General features: G+C 41.5%; 1 protein-coding gene across 5 annotated transcripts in view; it reads right to left on the reverse strand.

Moving 5' to 3' along the window:
- The window catches only part of DAB1 (DAB1, reelin adaptor protein), a 124,106-nt gene that overhangs the window by 43,427 nt on the left and 61,618 nt on the right, over nucleotides 1–19,061 (reverse strand). For all 5 annotated transcript variants that reach the window (XM_021404377.1, XM_021404376.1, XM_021404381.1 and 2 more), the window contains 2 exons: nucleotides 6,086–6,225; nucleotides 4,137–4,235 (listed from right to left, as the gene is read on the reverse strand). In XM_021404377.1, coding sequence (XP_021260052.1) covers nucleotides 4,137–4,235; nucleotides 6,086–6,225 — 239 coding nt within the window. The remainder of the gene's footprint in view (nucleotides 1–4,136; nucleotides 4,236–6,085; nucleotides 6,226–19,061) is intronic.

Raw genomic sequence — 19,061 nt, forward strand, 5'->3', positions numbered from 1 at the left:
AAATAATACTCATAAATAGCTAATGAACAATGATGGTCCTTTAAAAATTTTGCATATCCTGCTATATGGAGTTATGGATTTTGTTGCTTTCTAAGGAACACATTAGCCACTCAGCTCCACCCTGCAAAGGAGCACATCTATACAGCATCATGCAACTATTTGCATCTTTGCCTTTTGCAGAGGATCCTTTCAGAAGTATAAAAGAAATCCTAAGAAAGCCAATCAGCGCAGCGTACATTTCAGCTTGTGTGGTACCGTGTTTGAACGATGACATCTTGAGATCAAAATAGGGTGTAGGAAGAATATAACAGAACAAATGGTCAAAAGCTATTTTCATACAACAGGCAGTCATGAAATGGGAGCACAGGGTAGAAAAGGCTTGGATTTGCTAATAACTAAAATATTAGCATTTTTTTAATGTTAAACCTTAGGGTGATGTGTAAATGGATTCTGGAAAAGTGAAACAATAGAAGGAAAAAAGCAACAACTCATGTAATGACAACTTTGGCACACAACAGAATTTCTTTCTCAGGGCTAAAGATGCATTATGTCTCGTGTCTACAGTGCAAACTCACAGCAAATCCTTCTTGTAGCCTTCTTAGATAAAATCTTCCCAAATATTATTCCATTTTCAACCTAACCTCCTTCATGGATAAATTTACTCAACAGGCAGAATTCCCGATGGCTGGAAAAAGAGTATGATTAAAATCAATATTTTTTGATGAATATTAGGTCTGGAACCTATTAGATCTATAAAGTGCAGGAGAAGAAAATCATGCTTATGATTTTCAGGAGTAACCCAACTACAGCCTTTCATCTGCAATGAATTATGGAGCAATTCTCCGAAGTTATCTGTATGAAGTCAGCTATGACATTGCCAATTTTTAAAAATTTGCTAGTTTTGAGCTACAAATTGATTTTTTATTGTGATAAATTAAAATCCAATAGTAGCATACAAGATACTAAGCATAGAGAAGCCTACATTTTTCCAGAATGTTTTTCTCCTTTATATCACATCGGACTGTCATTGTGGCAGACATGACACCAATGGCTAATGATAAAAGCTAAGAAAGGGTATCCTAGCGAGGCAGGCAGCCTTTCTAAATACATAGTAAATGAGCACTGTGACCCAAAATAGCATTCAAGGAATCCCAAAATTGCAGAAAAATGCAACTAAGGGAGGAAGCTTTGGCAGGGGGCTGGAGGGCAGTGAAAGGGGCAAGTAAATGCAGGATTACCGAGGCTGTTACTTATTAAGGGCATATTTTATTCCCTTTTGCACAAATCTCAACATCGGACTCCAACCTTTATAAACTATTATGTGGCCATCAGATCTATGAGTGCAAACCATGACCTTTTTGTAGTCCCCTTTCCCTTCCTTCCCATCATAATGCAGGGGAGCAAACATACACCTCCAGTTTCACCTGCTTGAGGCTCTCCCTGTCACTTCTACATTGAGAATGGGATTATCAGTGTCCCGCACTGCTAATTGCATCATATTTATTTTGTATGGGGATGAAGCTGACTGGTGACTGTGAAGAGGGGGCAAAGAAGTCCATGCAAGCCAGCTTTAAAAGCTTGGAAATGGAAAGCACAACACTCCTGCTTTCAAAAAGCCACGTTAAACCTGTCGGAGAAAGCACCCCACATCCCTTTGTCACAGTCCTATTTCAAGAGTGACAACCCAATAGTCCCGTACATCACTCCGGCAGCTCAGGGGCAGACATCTGGAAGGTGGATTTAAAGCTTTCCGTCTATGCCTCAGTGAGTGAGTGACAGCGCTGCTATGAGGATGATATAGTTATGTCAGATTTAGAGTACGGGGTGTCAAAGTTATGAAATCTTCGAAGGAGACTTGTCATGTCCCCACCTCACTAGTTGCAGCTATGAGTGAGCAGGAATGCTGCAGGAAAGGTAATTTGGCTGAACGACAGCTTTATTTCTAAACGCAGCCCTTTTTTCTCAGTGCCATTTTATGAAAATAAATCCAACATTTGCGCAACGCTCAGAGTTAAGTGCCACAGGACAACTCTCCCTCTTTCTTCTTTTTTTTTATGTTCCCAAGAGAATACTAAAGGGAAGTGCTGCCTCATTGCCCTTTGCATTGGGTGTGGTAAGGCACCAGTCTGCACACAAGAGAAAAAGAAAACAGAATATTTATATATTGATCCTGGAGTAAAAACTCTGCTCCGTGCACTGAATGAAGCTGGTGTTCTCTGACAAAAGAAAAGGAGAAGGTGTGCCATCACACAGTTAAATACTATCGTAATGTCTGCGTGCTAGAGGACTCAACCATGACTGCTCTGCCAGCCCCAATTCTGGCACTTCCTATCTTCCAGGCACAGGCTGTAATCTCAGCAATGTTCTCTTAAACACTGCTTCTGTATCATTACTTTACACATGTGGTACACAACACATTCCAAACGAGCACTTCATTACTAACTACTTGCATTATGTATCAGTGAGCTCAACGACATTGATTTTCTAATAATACAAATTAACTGGCAAAGATAATTTCATCTATCATCAGTAGGGTTTTATTTCTGGCATCATGTTAAATAGTTAATCTTTCAAAAGATTAAATCAAGAGCCTTTTAAAATTCAAGGCAGAGCTTAAACTGCTATAAAAATCTTCTTAATTAGGATTAAAACAGTTTGTGTGTTGTGTCTTTATATCTAAGTAGCATAATGTTTTGCTTAGGTTTCTTCTTTCAAAGCAGTTTTAAAATAACCAAACATGTTAATTCTGTGGCAAAAACTACACTAGACAGGGTAGTCTGCATCTTGCTTGACCCAATGCTGCCAGGAAAGCGGCTGCTTGGCAGCCTCAAAGTGCACCCTCAAAGCAAAAGGCACCATGTACCTCGGATCCCACACAATATACATACTTTTTCTACCAATTATGATTAAAATATACCAATTCTCATGTTTACTGCATATCTAACAGAAGACTGCTGTTACTGCTAACAGGAATATCATAGAATCATAGATTTCATAGATATCTTGCCTGGGTTACTGACTATGAAGCTACAGATACAAACAACCCCAATTTGAACTATTTTGAACTATTTGAACTATGAATTGTGGACTGCAGCAGCAGCGGCTTTTGGATTTTTGTGTATCGTTTGCCAAGGCACAACAGTAACCCACACGGCCTTTTGGACATGGTGGATAGTGATAGGACAAGGGGGAATGGTTTTAAACTGAGATAGGGGAGATTTAGGTTAGATGTTAGGAGGAAGTTTTTCACACAGAGGGTGGTGACGCACTGGAACAGGTTGCCCAGGGAGGTTGTGGATGCTCCATCCCTGGAGGCATTCAAGGCCAGGCTGGACGTGGCTCTGGGCAGCCTGGTCTAGTGGTTGGCAACCCTGCACTCAGCAGGGGGGTTGTAACTCTATGATCTTTGAGGTCCTTTTCAACCCAGGCCATTCTATGATTCTATGACATAAAACAGATGAGGAACAAGGTCCCTTCCAACTCAAATGATTCTGTGAACCCCAATGAAGTGTGTGCAGCTCCTGCTGCCCTTCCTCTTTGTCTTTTCCATTGGGAAAACAAGCTTCACTCACCTGGGCTTGCCCACAGCTCCCCTCAGCTTCCCATGTCACATGTGGCCCAATCCAAGCCAACCTCAATCTGAACCCTTTGTCAAAAGACTCTCAGAAGTCATTTGCCTTCCGCTGCTGAAAAGTCTAAAGCAGCACCTGAGGAGTGGTGCAGCTGGGCCCATGCTGGACGAGGAAACCCCTATGGGCAGCGTTACCAGGCTGCAAATGGACCGCTGATATTTCCAAGAAGCAATTTTGGGATCTGGCAGAAGGAAAACAAATCCCCTCCTGCCGCTTTCTGGCCTCAGAGCTGTGATGCACGTAAGGAGCATTCGTGTACTCAAGTAAATTGTTCTCCAGAAGTAGCCAGGACAAAGCTTTACAATAAACCACATCCCCATGCTACACTTTACAACTCAGTCATCTAATGGCTTGTTCTGATATATGATAACCCTTTATCAAGCTTGTCAGATATTTTATGTGTACCTACACTGGTGAGATATTACTGCCCAGCGAGGAAATGCTTTTAAAGGAACATCCATGAAGAGATTCAATTTTGTGCCACTGTATGACTGTTTTACTTACCCCTGTCTTTTCATCGAAGATTTTGATTCCGCCAAAGGAGACTGTTAAGAAGATTTTTTGTTTATGCTCTCCTTTCGAACGAGCCGCAGCAACGATTCCCTATTGAAACAAAGAACACTTGGGCTGGTTTCACTGTTCTCCTGGTTTTGTTTTCTGACAGGTGCCCACAGCAAAGCACAAAGAGTTGCTTGTGGACAAGTCACCACTTTCCCAAGAATACTTAAGGGTTCTCCAGGAACAGTACCCCCATACTTTTGGCCTCTTCCCTTTCCTCAAGGTACCATGTCCCTTTTATGCTACCCAGGGATCACTGCAAACGTGCTCCCACTTTCAATCCCTATATTAGCTAATCCTCCGTGAAATTTGTTTTCTTGAAAGTTGAAGGTCATTTCTAGTGCACTTCTTTCCAGCTGTAAGCCATTTCGTTTTCTTTTTTTCTTGCTTTTTTTTTTTTTTAAAGGCAACAACAACAACAACAACAAAACCCAGAATGAATGATCAGTGAGGAAAAAAATTCCCATGACTTAAGCTCACTTCATGGGTACACATTTACCTGGAATAAACGAACTGAGCTTTTTAGGAAAGAAAAATCAAACTACATCTCTACTGTAAAAAAAAAAACAACTCTGGTGTACAGGGTTAGTTCTGCTCATGATCTCTGGCTTTTGCTTTGTAAGTGAACATCCTGATACACAATTCATAGGTTACCCTTCCACAGCAAAACCACAAAAGAAACCCCATTTCCACTTTCTTGGGAGCCTTGCTGCCTTAATCAGTAACAGTGTATAAGATGAAACACGAAGAAGTTAAACAGCAAATAAAAATATTTAGCCTTCATATGATGCTCTGCAATTTCAAAATGTTTTGAGGCCTTCTAGAGGTAATTATTTCTGTTACATAGACATGAATATAAAGGAGAACAACCGACTTTTGAAAAGACATCCCAAAACATGATTCCTGTCCTTAGAAACTCCTGCTGTTAGACACTAGGTTTCCAGTACTCCCAACTTGCTATACCGCCTTGCACACCAACGTGAATTTCTAATACTCCCTTTCCTGTTTCCATCATCTCACAGTACTGCTCAGGATAATCTCACCACTACACAAGCAGGTTTCTGGTATCTTGGAGGCATGGAAATTGCAATCCATGGAGGAAGGAGATAGAAAGGCTTGCCCAGCAGGACAGTGCCAAATCTCCCTGGTTGCCTCTAGGAACTATGGAATGATGTGAAATATCCAGTATGCCATCAGAAAGACACAAATATTGTGGTAGCCATAGTAAGTCAGTAGTGCACCTTTCAGGACCAATTAATTCTTGCCTGTCATAAAACGTTTGTAACTGATTTGCAAATTACTGACCACATCTTTCTTTCAGATTGCTGCAGCATAAGATGTGTGTCACCCTTTGCTGCTTATTCATGAATAACCACCTACACTTGCCTGCTCCACAGGACTGGAACCCATGCTCTGTCCTCTCAGGGCCCTACCTCCAGATTTTGTAACTCCTTAAGCCCGCTGTTCCATATCTGAGCCCTACACCCCACACCACTACTCAGCCCTTCCTGCCCACCCCAGCAGCAGCTAATGGTTAAAGGGAAGGCTGGAGTTCATTAGCACTGTCATATACACTGTTCCGATGTATTATTCTTTATAGCGGTTCACCTCCCCTTTTGCATAATAAAACTACTCAATTTGCAGTTGTGTTGTTTGCAATTTGTGGACAAATTGCAGTGGTGTCAATCATGAATAACAACTGAACTTTGAGACAATGTATTAAAATTAAACTGGGATAAGCAGTCCCAGCCAGGAGTTCATGTAAAATTGACTGGTTTCGATACATAATTAACCAGAGCGTGACTCAGTGTCAGGAAAGGAGAATCAGCAAAAGTTCAAGTTGAAAAGCTCTTCCCATGCCTCTGTAACATTACACATTAAAGGTTGCACTGCACCTTGAGCTTCATCATGGAATCCTGGCATAACTTGTCTCCCCGCGCAGCAGAAACCTCATCGATCCCAATCAGCTTTGCTTTGTATCGGACACCGTCACCTTTAAACCTCTTTATTAAAGTGGCTTCACTGCGATCCTGACCTGAAAAGACACAAGGGAAACAGTGACATTTGCAGGCAAATAAATGAATAAAAACTCCCCGTTAAGCAGTAGATCAGATCCAATTCCTACCTCAACGTGCGAACATTTGAACGAAATTAGAAGAGATGTACAAGTTCAGTAAAACCTTTTGACCTTACTACCTCACACGAATTCACAGTGGAATTGTTGCCATACCAAATCTCCTCCGCAAAATTTGCACACAAATTAGGTTTGCGGAAATAAGAGATAAGCCCGAATCAGACCTCACAAATCTGAACGCTTCTGATCTTCGTGGGCTGTTTTAATCCCAATACACTTGAGAATTCTTCATTTTGCAGACAAAACTCTAACAGAAACCATGCTGCCATTCCCTCGCATTACAACTTATCTAACCGTATCAGCAATACTCAGGCTATTACCATTTCAATAATAAAAAACACAAATGTTATTTTCTTAAAGAACACTGCTGCTCTAAAACCTGCGCAATAAATACCAGCTCCTTGTTCTATTCTTTCTCTTGGTAGGCACATACAAAGGGACATCGCTAGCCACGCTGGCTCTCACACGCTCAACCTGAGGAGCTAAAAAATGGCACGAGATGTTTCTTAATAAAAAAGCAATCACAGGTTAATAAAGCACAGTGCTGATAGGGTCAGTGTACATCAACTGCTGTGTGCAGACCAGGCTGAGCTACACAACGACAGCACTACGGTGACTCATGACAGGCACTGTTTTGACTGTGGAAATAAGAGCACTAATCAAGCTTTTGTTCCTCATCCCCAGCAAGTGTCTGCAGAGGGGTTTATTTTGTGTTATCGGTCTTCCTAAAAGTGATTAAAGATATTTTCGCCAGCTGTCTTTGGATTTTTGTGCTCGAATCTGAAGCAAAAAGCAACAGCGAGCTGTAAATAATTGCAAGCAAGCAAGTAGCTAAAGCCAAACATCTGCAGCACAAACAAGCGAGCAGAATTGGGACATCCTGAAGAATCAGACCTTTCTGGCTCCCAATGGATTCCAGCAAAATACTTGGCTCAAACATGGACCAATGTTGCTTTATACTGGTACCAGCTAGGAGCTCCAGCCACAGATTTCACCTTGTTCTTCCAGGTATTGTAAAAAAGGAACAAGAAACTGGAGACGGCTATCAGTGAACCATGGTAAGTCTAGTTTTAGGCAACTCCATTTGAGAATTTGGGCCCCAGATGTTCTTCAAACTTATTCCTAATCGGACACTCAGATTGAAGCACAGAAAAATGCTAAACAAAAAAAAATTAATAAAATCTGCTTTGGCGTAAATAGTTTTTGATAAGTAGGGCAAAGTTTGGAGGAAAAAAAAAAAGCTCTTTTGTTTTGCACTTCTATTAAAAACACTTTTGCCAGCAGGTCAGTTTTGCTAGTGTTACACACACACACTAAGGGGATGAACAAACTTGGCTCAAAACTATGGAACTGAAATTTCTACCATCTCACTATAGGAAAATACAGCCAGCATACATGACCAAGAAAGAAAACTTCCAAAGGAAGAACCTAATTTGGCTCTCCTTCACCCCACGCACAGCACAGTCCATACAGTGAACTAAGAGCAGACTAAAAATTTGTTAAAAAATAGAGTTATTTCGAGCACACTGAGGTCTTTTGAGTGTGTTTGAGCACACAAATACCAGTTCATTCCATGACAAGGATCCGCCCAGAGCAATGTTTTGATGCCTTATTTATAATCCCTAAAAATAAGGCAGCTGAGGAGGGTTGCTGTGCTAGTTCAGGGGCCACCCAACTGTCTCCTTTGATTTATTTTCACTCCTGCTCCCTCAGAAGGAAATAAACAGCAGGTTGAAACTCCACGCTCTTACATGGTATTTAAAGAATAAGTAAATAAACAAAATAAACACACAAAACCCCACAAATGAGGCACAAATGATAAATGTGAAACTTGAAATGACATTAATAGCACGCCTCGGGGGAATGCCAAGGCAGACGTTGGCACTGCCAGCCGGAATTGATGAAAAAAGCCTTTCCACTTTCAGCCCCCAATGTGGGGCAGGAGGGAGAACATCTGGAGACATGACAAACTACAATGATCACAGTGGACTTTTCCGCATGCCTCCTACTCTTGCAAAGATATCCTGTTGATTCGCAGTAAATAAAATTCAATTCCAACAGCTTTCTTGCCAACAATTTTCAGCCTTACGTCTTTATTATAGCAGAAGGCAGCTGTTAGCTAATGGTAATACTGCCGTGACTCCGTGCACGTAAGCATTGCAGAGTGCTTCCTGAGTCATGATAACGAGTGTGCATTCACCCAGTCATTTGAACATTTATACCTATTCCAACCTATGATCTATTTTTCAGAATGAAAGTAAATCTATGGCATTAATAGCCCATTCAAACACAACGTATGGCTATGTTTGCTTACGCACCAGCCCCATGTTAATTACGACCCAGATTAAGTAGGATAAAGTGCTTTTGGGATAAATGACTGGAAAAATCATCAACCTGAAAACGATGTCGATATTTTAAACGGCGGTGGAAACTGCAAATTACCAGGGACTGCAAATTCAGCCATAAAAACCCTCGAGCATATGTCCCATGCGAAAGCCTAGAGGATGCCCATATGCACTGCCCTCTGCTACAAAGCAGCCGTCTGCAGCTCGTCGCTCTCCTCGCTGCACGGCCAGATCTCCTCCATCCACATTCACACTGGCTTTCCAAATCTTGGTGCTGCAGTTTGCACCGGAAAGCTTTCCCCCTTTCATTACTAGACAACAGTTTAGAGCAAAATTAGAACACCTGTTTAATGACAGGTACTTATTTCCATAAACATGTAGTTCCTTAGCCTTCCACTTGAGGGTTGTTTTTTGACTACACCGACCCCCACACTTGTCGAAGCCACGGTGCAAGAAGCTCATGCCCATCTCAGCTGCCCACCAACCCCTGTACAGGAAGGGATCTTCATCAGATGACCAGCACCATTAGGCCACTCTAAAATGATCCTAAATTAAGCCTTTGGATTACACTTTATTACCTTCAAGACCGATGGTTATTGTTCAATGATTTGCTCTCAAACTCCTTCATAAACTGCTTTTCATGAACCAAATATCCCAAGCAGTTGCTTGCAGCCAAACACAAGCATCTTACCATCCAGAACGAAACCAGAATTGATGCTCATACCCCACACTGAGAAATGAATGCAGAAGGAAAAAGAACACTAACAACAATGTCACACAAACCCCATTTAGAAAGGTGATCACTTTTAATTAGAATGCGTGCCACTGTTGACATAGGCAAACAAATGTTTTGTTTGCGGCATATGGATTTGTGATCCTCTGAGGCGCTTTAAATGTAAATGTCTGAGTGATTATTGTATCTACTCCTCTATATGTCACTGCTCCCCTTGAAGCCACACGCGTTCCAGCTGCAGCCACTCCCCGCTAAGCGGCAAACGCGGCCTTTGCTGCAGGGTTGCATCTTTGCACTTGGACTTGTGCAATCCTAAGAGCACCACAAATCCCCCAAACGCTGTGATGCAATGTGGTCTCTGCTGAAGCAGAGAGGCTAACCATCGCATCATGGTTAGGGCACTTAATCGATCTCAATAAATCTACTACAAAAGCAATAAACGAGGTTTTAAATACATTCAATCATTTTTATCCAAGGCAACGTGCCTTAAGATGCCTTCACCAAGCTGCAGGCACACTTGAACCCCAAACCCAAAGTACTCAACCCAAGTGCCACAAGTACATCCAACCCCAAGATCTGACTGTAAACAAGTTCTCAAAGCCCTCTTATATAGTCCAAGAGGAAAATGAGGCAGAAAGTCCAGCTATGGGCAGCCTGAAAACGGCTCACCTTCACCTCAATACATGACCAGGACCAGGCTGTCACAGCTCTCAGCCCCACAGAGCATGGAGCCAGCAGTGCAGTAAGATGCCAACATGTTGAGCAACCCAGGGGACTTGTACGTAAGAGTATTTCACAAATAGAGAAAGAAAATAAACCAAGGCATCGTAGCAATAAGCACACTGTTGCTTTTCCTGCATGCACTTCTAACATACTACGTATTCTTCACGGCATCCAGCAATCTAAACCAATAGCCCTGGAAATGGCTATATCCTTTATTTAAATGTGTGAAGCCCTCAGGGCATAATCTGAATTTCTTGATTTTATGACCGTAAAATATATAATGATATTATCACCAAAGTCAATAACATGCTCCTGGCAATCAATTCGCTGAAGAACGACACACCAGTGTCTGGTTTTTTTTTTTTTTTTCCTTTTCCTTTTCTAACTAATAAACTGTCAAAGTTGTATTCATCACACATTCAAATTATAAACCTGAAATAACACCGCCTTAGATCTCGCAGGGCTGCAAAACAATCACACCCGTGCTTATAAACAGCCTACATCTTCACGGGGACAATTAGCATTTTTATAGCACCGGTGCAGAGGAGAACACAAAACACTGCAGTGCGGAGTGACCTCCAAGACATGGCACAGGCTGAAGAGCCGTGAATTAATTGCTCAGTGAGAGATGTTTCCCATTAGCTGTGCCCCTATTTCCACATATATATTTATCCATACTTTTATGTATTTGCACATATGCATACACACACTGAGCGCGGCTTTATTTGGTGGCAATTATCTAAGAAAATTCATGGTAATTTTAATCAACTACAGATTTCCCCAGGAAAAAAAAAAAGTGCATAAGCAGGTGTTAAAGCGAAAATATTCGCACATAATTATATGTACCTTTCAGTACAGCAGCCACTGAGTAGCAGTTCATGAAAGAGCCATGAGCAGCTCAGACGAGCTCCTCTCCCTGATGGCACATTATTCTCAATGGCTGCACAGAACCACAATTCCAATGCACAGCACCCAAAAAGAAACTGGGACTCACTGGGGAACACGACTGTTTCTTCACAGTGTAACAGACAGCGGCCCATCTACACAGGATCTTTAAACTAAACAAAGAAATAAATGCCCAAATCTTCCTTCCATCTGTTAATCTAATTTTTGAAGTCTTTTGTTGGATGTAAGAATACTCCAAGTTGTTGGATAGTGTATTTGTCACTGAAGTCTTTGGGAACACGACTGCTCCAAACCACCTAGGAACCTGACACAAAAATAAAATCTTTTCACTTATTTAAGATAACAGATTTTAGAAAAGAAAACACGTAATATCCAGCAAAGTACATGCACATGGTGTAACTTCTGGCATTATCACTAGTGTTCTCTTCCTCTAACAATATTCCCTAAAAGAATTTCTCTTACAATCATCAATTTTCAAGAAAATAAGTACCTCTTTTCTTTGTAGGATCCTGTAGAAAACTCTTGGTTACAGTGCAAGTTGAATGTGATGGAGGGAAACTTGTCCTTTCACCACTCCAGAGTGATAACGTTAAAGGTCTGCAGTACCTCAAATGGAGTACTTGTTCTCCAAACGAGCAGTGCTGCAGTGGCACAGGCTGCCCAGGGAGGTGGTGGGGTCATCGTCCCTGGAGGTGTTCCAGACCCGTGGGGATGTGGCACTGAGAGACATGGTCAGAGGGCATGGTGGGATGGGTTGTGGTTGGGCTTGGGGATCTTGGTGGCCTTTTCTAACCTTGAAGATTCTATGATTCTACTTTTATGTTGCCTAGCTAACATTGAAGGGACAACCTGAGAACCCTCTTGGGATGTATTTCATTAAGAAAGTGATGCTGCAAGCTATAAGAACATAAAGCCTTATCCAGCTAGCTTTTAAGCCTCCTTCTGCCTAGAATCTCATCTCCTCCTGTGAGCTGCCCTGCCCGGTGCTCCTGCTCAGTAAAAGGTAAAAGGCCCAATATCGACAGCAACGCAAACATTTGTCTCAAGTGCAAATACAGAGAATATCTTTTTGGAAAATGATAAACCATTTAAAGAGGTGAAACAGAAACCACTCTGTAGGCTCAATGAACTCCTATTACGGTTAAATTTAAAAACATTGCCTACAATTTTAAACACAGATAAGGGCTCTCCAGGAAAACTCAATCATCATTCAGACTATCATCTCAGCAGTATTTCCCAATTGTTCAGCACCGCTATTCACTGTAACCTCCAACTGAGAGACTTTATGGCTCCTGGCACCATTAGCCTGTGAATTACAGTACTCAAAGACACCTACACAGCCCCGCTCACAGAACCAAGTTTATTATATAAATAAATAAGATGTTTCCGTAGTATTTGCCGTCTCTGATCAGAGCTTTATGAGCAGAGATGTCATTCACAAGGTGACAGCAACTGTGCCTGCCGAGTTTTTATCTTAACGTGCTGTATCTACACGAGCTAGTACAAAACAAGACGGACATTTTACTGTCTCCAAAGCAAAATGGTTGAGTGGAATAGATTAAATTATTTCTTTATAGTACAAAGAATTACGTGTGAGTATGTCAAGAGAAGAATTCAATTATTTACAGAGAAGGCCTCGGAATAAAATAACGTTTGATTAAACTTTTGGACAAATCTCAGTGCTAGAGAGGCTGGGGCGAGCACGCCGGAGCTGACAGTGACTGAGCGCACACGCTCCATGGGCAGATGACAAAGTACTCATTTTAGATTTAGCCAGAAGGCTCACTGATCAATTTTATTTTCTTATATGGTCTTTGAGATGACAGTGTATGGGCACATCGTCAGACACAGAAATGACCAAAAGCTGAATGTAATTAAACTTCCTTTCAGCCTCCATGCTGTGCAAGTCTTCATAAATCTCCGAGAGCCATTTTGTAAGGTGCCTTTCCACAAGCTGCAGAAGCAACCAAAATCCCAAATTCTGCTATAAACAGAAATACGACGCTGCAATAAAACTTCATTTTGAGGTAGTAGCCTTGCTCAGCAAGCTCTAGGGAATGAACAAAAGTGAAGTGAGGAGAAGCTGGTGGTCCATTTTCTGCTTAGGCAATTGAGAAGAAAAATTAGGTTTGCAGCAAAACTAGAGAGGAAGGGACAAGAGGGTTTTCTGTGGCTTTTCTTCCACAAAACACAGAAGACAGCTCAGCAAACTTTGTTCACCGAGTGTTTCAAGCTCAGGCAAATGTTTAAATCAAGTAGACATCAAAATGTCAAGCAAATATAGCCCTTGGGAACACAGGGTCATCAACCAGTTCAGCCCTTACCCATCTCAGTACGGAATTGCGTGTTTCTGGGACAAATGACTTTGATAAAAGGTGACTCAAAATGTTTGCTCCATCTCTGCATTGTTGTGATTGATTTTACAGTAATTTTTAATTAGTGTTAACAAACAAACAATTTTACAGGTGCACAGTAAAAGACCAGACACTTTGAAAAGAATGGGACACATTACGTCTTCGCTAATATGGCCAACCAAAGCAGCCAGCAGAGAGCATCTGCTGCCGAACATCCGCGTAAAGGAGCTCCAGAGCAGCAAGAAGAGGCCACTTCAAAAGGTGATATGGAATTATGTGCCATTTCCCAACAAAATCTGCACTGGCTGGGGAAGTGGAAAGTGAATTGCAGTTGCCTCTTCTTCCAAACTTCCCTGTGGCAGCTGAGATGTAGCCAAAACCAGAAAAAATGATCATTTAAAGATCGGCCTCTAAATGAACATTTTGGTGTGTGAAGAGGCAGCAAGATTTGCAGAGCTGCTGAATTCACTTGACTCTCTTTAATCCTACAAGAACTAGAAGTGCTCTAAACTTACCCAAAAAACCAAGCCACTGTTAAGTATCTACTTGTATCTGTCTTTAAGAATGTAGTTTGCAGGAACAATTTTAATTAGACTGTAACTAATCCAGGACACAGACATGCATGCACTCACACACAGTGCCCCAAAGTCACATCGAGACACACAAATTCACAATTTACACTTCAAAGCATACAAATGCATTCTGTTGATGAGTCTATCAAAGAATTCAGTTTTTGTTATGTATGACGAGAGAAAAAGGGTGGAGAATCAGTTCGCTTCCTACAAAGGCCAAATACTTGTGCTGCCCTAAGATAAATGTTAATTCTCCGAGACCGTAAAAAGAGCAAGTTAAGAAAAGGTTATGCTCTGATCAGCATTCCCAATTTCTCACATGTTCAATAAGGGAAAAATCTTTTTATTCAATTACATACATTAAAGTCACCAAAGAGAAGAGCAGTAGTCCAAAACAACTAAAGCAGGAGGACAAATCCAACCACTCATCTACACTCCAGTCTCTCTTGTCCACAGCATAGTCTCGCATTGCATCAGCATTACATGGACCCACAGAAACAGGTCAATGTAGAGGGCTGAACTATTTCCTAATATCCAATCTAAACCTCCCCTGGCGTGACTTGCCCTCTTGTCCTATCACTTGTTGCTTCACAGAAGAAACCAATCCCCACCTCGCTACAGCCAACAACAGGTAGCTGTAGAGAACTATAAGATCACCCCTGGATCTCCTTTACTCTAGGCTGAAACATCCCAGTTCCCTCAGCTGCTCCTCACAAGACTTGTTCTCCAGACCCTTCACCAGCATCGTTGCCCTTCTTTGGGCAGGCTCCAACTCCTCAGTGACCTTCTTGTAATGAGGGGCCCAACAATGAGCAGAGGCATGGGTTCCCTGGTGCAGAGAAGAGAGGGACAAGCCCTTCCCTACTCCTGGAAGCTGCTCTGTTTCTGACACAAGCCAGAATGCTGTTGACCTTCTTGGCCATCTGAGCACACTGCTGGCTCCTATTCAGTGGTCGACTTCTCACTTCTCATTACCCAAACACCACTTAGACCCCTACCCCACTGAGCAAAGACTCCAGCAGAAAAGCCACATCATGCACCATAGAATCATAGAATCTTTTGAGTAGGAAGGGACCCTTAAATGCCATCTAGTCCAACTCCCCTCAACCTACAGCCCAAATCAGGTTGTTCAGAGCCTGATCCAGCCTGTCCCTGGAAGTCTCTAAGAATGGGGCTTCACCACCTCTCTGGGTAACCTGTTCCATGCTGTGACACCGATATCATCCTGCAGGACTACTCTGCACTTTTCTTGCTATGACATAAATGACACTGACAATTATGTCTGGGTTTGTTGGTCATCCCAATGATATGGATATAAAGTACTGTTCTGCAATGTGCAGCCAATAAGTTTCTGGCTGAAAAAGCTGAGTTCAAGGCCATGCTACTGGAGACAGCACATGGCCTCTGGGGGAAATTAGATACCCACATTACAAAGCCTATTCTTGTGCAGAAAAAGGGAAAGAATAAAAAAGACATGTTAAAAATGCACAGTCAGTAGATTTATAGGAAATATTCTACGATGACATTAATTCAATAAGAAAAGCAGCTGCTATTTATTTTCTATGGGCAAACGGAAATACCAGTATTCACCACATGGCAGTCAACAAGAAAACATAACGCTATTTCCCTCTTGAAATTGTTCATTTTATGCAATCCAACGTTTCAGGGAGAAAATTATTTTCATTTTGGCTTCCCACTGCCTCTGCAACATCAGAGAATGTCTCTCCCTGTTGGAAAAACAATAGGAGGCAAAGAGAAAAGCAGCTTTATTCCTGAGACTTTGGGCTAAAAAACACCATCAATTTCAAAATTACAACAGTGGCAAAGTGCTTCTTTCAATCTGGTCCTTTCATTTTTGCCTCCTGCTGCTGTTCCTATTGTCAAAGTGGCAGCAGGAGGCAGAAATGAAAAGACTACTGCGGGCAATCACCCCATGGCAAAAAGTTAATAAGAAGTGAAACAACCCTGTGCCAGAACAGATGCCAGAGGTAAGGAACTGGGGTTTGTGCTTCTCATGTGTGTGGTGCCATGGAGGATCAGCACACCAGGAGAGCTCTCGTTTCTGGAACCACGCTGCTCAGGCACCAACCTGCAAGATTTGGGGGTGTTGCTCAGGAAACTAAGAATTTAAGAATTAGCAGAAAAGGGATAAAAATGCAACAGTAACAAACCCCAAAAACAAACTCCAATAACAACAAAACCCACTTCAAGTAACAGGAAAGGAAACTATTCAACTTGGGAAAGCGGGGTCATTTTTGAAGATGTTGGGTAAGCAGGCTGGGTTGTAAGGGCACAAGGTGCCTGCCAACCTCACCTGTGGCATTTGAATCCAAAAAGTCTTGGTAGCATGCAAATGGAAACAGGCAAAAGGCCAAATCCAAATGCTTTGTGCTATCAGAATTTCTACAGACTTAAGCACTTTAACAAATATGCTGCTCTTGAAGATCAGTATCTATATCATCTACAGAAGGGCAGGAAATCACCATCAGACCCGAGCTGAGCAGTTCCTGAAGGTCTCTGCTGTGCTGCTGCCTCCTTACAGGTCCCAAGGCCTTATTTCCTGACAGGTGACCTAAAGGATGGCCACATCTTATCTTATGTTGAGAAATGTATGGGTGCCAATGGGACAGTTTGACCTACTTATAGGAAGTTTTATGTTGTTGGAATAAATCAAGCTAGAGAGCAGGACTTGCACCTCAGTTTGTCCCCACTAAAGGCTTGAGAGAAAATGTATTTGCCAAAATTGTACATGTATTTCTACTACCTTTGTGGTAATAAGGGTTCATTACGGGAAAGCAATGTCATATTCCTCTGAAGGCTGTGGGAAAGGAAGCATGAACAAAGTTGATTTTGTCTACAGAAGCTCTCTCTAAATGGAGAAAACAACTGGGAAGAGAGAACAGAAGCTAATGATGTTGATTATGATATTACTCTTCATTGCATGAATTACACAAAAAAGGAGAAGGTTTTCTTCATGGAAATGGGGCCAAGATAGTTAGCTTTCTCCTATTAAAAAGAAAAAGCAATAAATGCACCACCATTTATTGTGCTAGAGCTGAACAACAAAAATTTATGAAGCCTGAAAACTATATTCTATGCAAAATGAACCTAAACAGCTTCATCACCTGCACTGGTATTTTAAAATAAAGGAAGATGATTGAAAAAATAAAAATCCATACAAACTCCAAAGGAGGAGTTTTATATTGACTTAACCTGTACAAAATTCTTGTCCTATTAACTTTAAGGACACACAGATAAAATCAGTCTGCTGAAATCAACACAGGCATTAAGAACAGCCTCGGGGAGAGAAACAGAATCTATTTATATCAGTAAAATATTGCCAGACTTCTAAAACATTAGTATTCCTTGTGCAGTTCTGATTATCTTCAGAAGAGCATTTTCTGTCTACTTGGTGTGAGACTCCAGTTGTTTGATCACTGGTACCATGAAGCTGTTCAGGCTATTTCTAACATGACAGCATTTAGCGAGGCCATGCTGAAAGCACAGATTGAGTGATGCAGAGTCCTCTTTTGGACTGTAACTCAATGCCTTCTCAAGAACTTGCCTATCGCTTATTCATTTACAAACAAAATTGACCATGTCTAATCTCCATGAAAAAAAAACCAAACAGTCAAATAATTTAATGTCTGTATGAAGCTTAGTGAATTATAAGATAAGGCATTGCTATGCCAGGTTAGTATGCTATTATCTAGGGGATTCTCAAGCATCTGTCATGCAAAGTAGGTCAATTTCTAGCCATGTAATTCTGATTATGTCAAAATATTTATTCATGAGTTTTCTAATTCAACATACTTCAAATAAGTCATATTTATGTTTAAAAAAAAAAAGTTACATCTAAATTATGGTTGCTAACAACTGGGTTATCACATCTTCAAACACTCTGGTAATCCAGAGACACGGATAATGTTTTTCTCTTGCAACATATGAGGCATTAACAGAATTGTTTCTATTTCCTCTTTTTCGTCTGGTTTCCCAAGGAAACTCTTGTTCCAGTGAGAGATTTGGCATGACACCTACATGGGATGAAAAGCTGCAGGTAAGACTCCTGCAGTAACAGGGAGATGGAAAAGTCCATTACCCAGCCAAGGCCACCTGTGACCAGTTGGTCGTATAAAGACAGGAACAAACAGCAACTTCGAGGTTTTCAGGTCTGCTGCAGGAAAAGGCCTCCAGAATCACATTTGTCCTTATTCCACTGCATCCTCCTGCAGCATTCAGATTGTCTGTGAGTTTTCCTTTGCTTCTATCAGTACCTGCTTTTATCAGAAGCCACATAGCAGATTCCACTTTCTACAACCATATCATAATGAAACACCCTCTGATGTAGGCTTGGCAGAAGTCAAATCTTTAACTTTCCTCCCCAGGCATTTGTTGCCTAAGCCTATATTTCATTTCCTTATACACTGCCAGGAAATACAGCTGAAAAGTGTATACTGCTATCATTTCTAAGGCAAAAAATGATTAGTCTAATTCTTCAATTTACCATGCTTTTTTTCTTTTTATGCCATTTTAGCCATGTACGGGTACGCCAAAATGAAGAGAAACTCCGTAGAGCAATGCCCACAACAAGTGCCAAAAAGCATGAAGGCTGCATGCAGGTTCTCCTCCTAGCTCATAAGTAATCATGGAATCACAGAATTGCAGTGGTTGGAAGGGACCTCTAGCAATCATCCAACCTGCTAAAGACCATAGGTTGCACAGGTGGGTATCCACACAGGTCTTGAGTATCTCCAAAGAAGGAGACTCCTCCACCTCCCTGGGCAGCCTGTTCCAGTGCTCTGTCACTCTCACTGTAAAGAAGTTCTCACGCATATTTCTTCCTATGTTCCAGTTTAGCACATAAATAGCATATATACTTCTCTAATCTATAGGAGTTTGGCTTGCAGGCTAAATAGGAAGGAAAGGCTTTAACTTTCTGCAGTTAAGAACTTGTCCCTGGCCAACTGAGAAAGATGCACAAGACCTTCCGATCCTCTTTCACCTCTGAATATTAACAAATCTTCGGGTTGCCTTTAAACAACCATGATAGAAAGGCTGCATCTGAAACAATTATTAGACAACGGAACTCTGTAATTCATCAGCC

Source organism: Numida meleagris, chromosome 7 (genome assembly GCF_002078875.1).
Source record: "Numida meleagris isolate 19003 breed g44 Domestic line chromosome 7, NumMel1.0, whole genome shotgun sequence".
In the NCBI taxonomy this organism is placed as follows: domain Eukaryota; kingdom Metazoa; phylum Chordata; class Aves; order Galliformes; family Numididae; genus Numida; species Numida meleagris.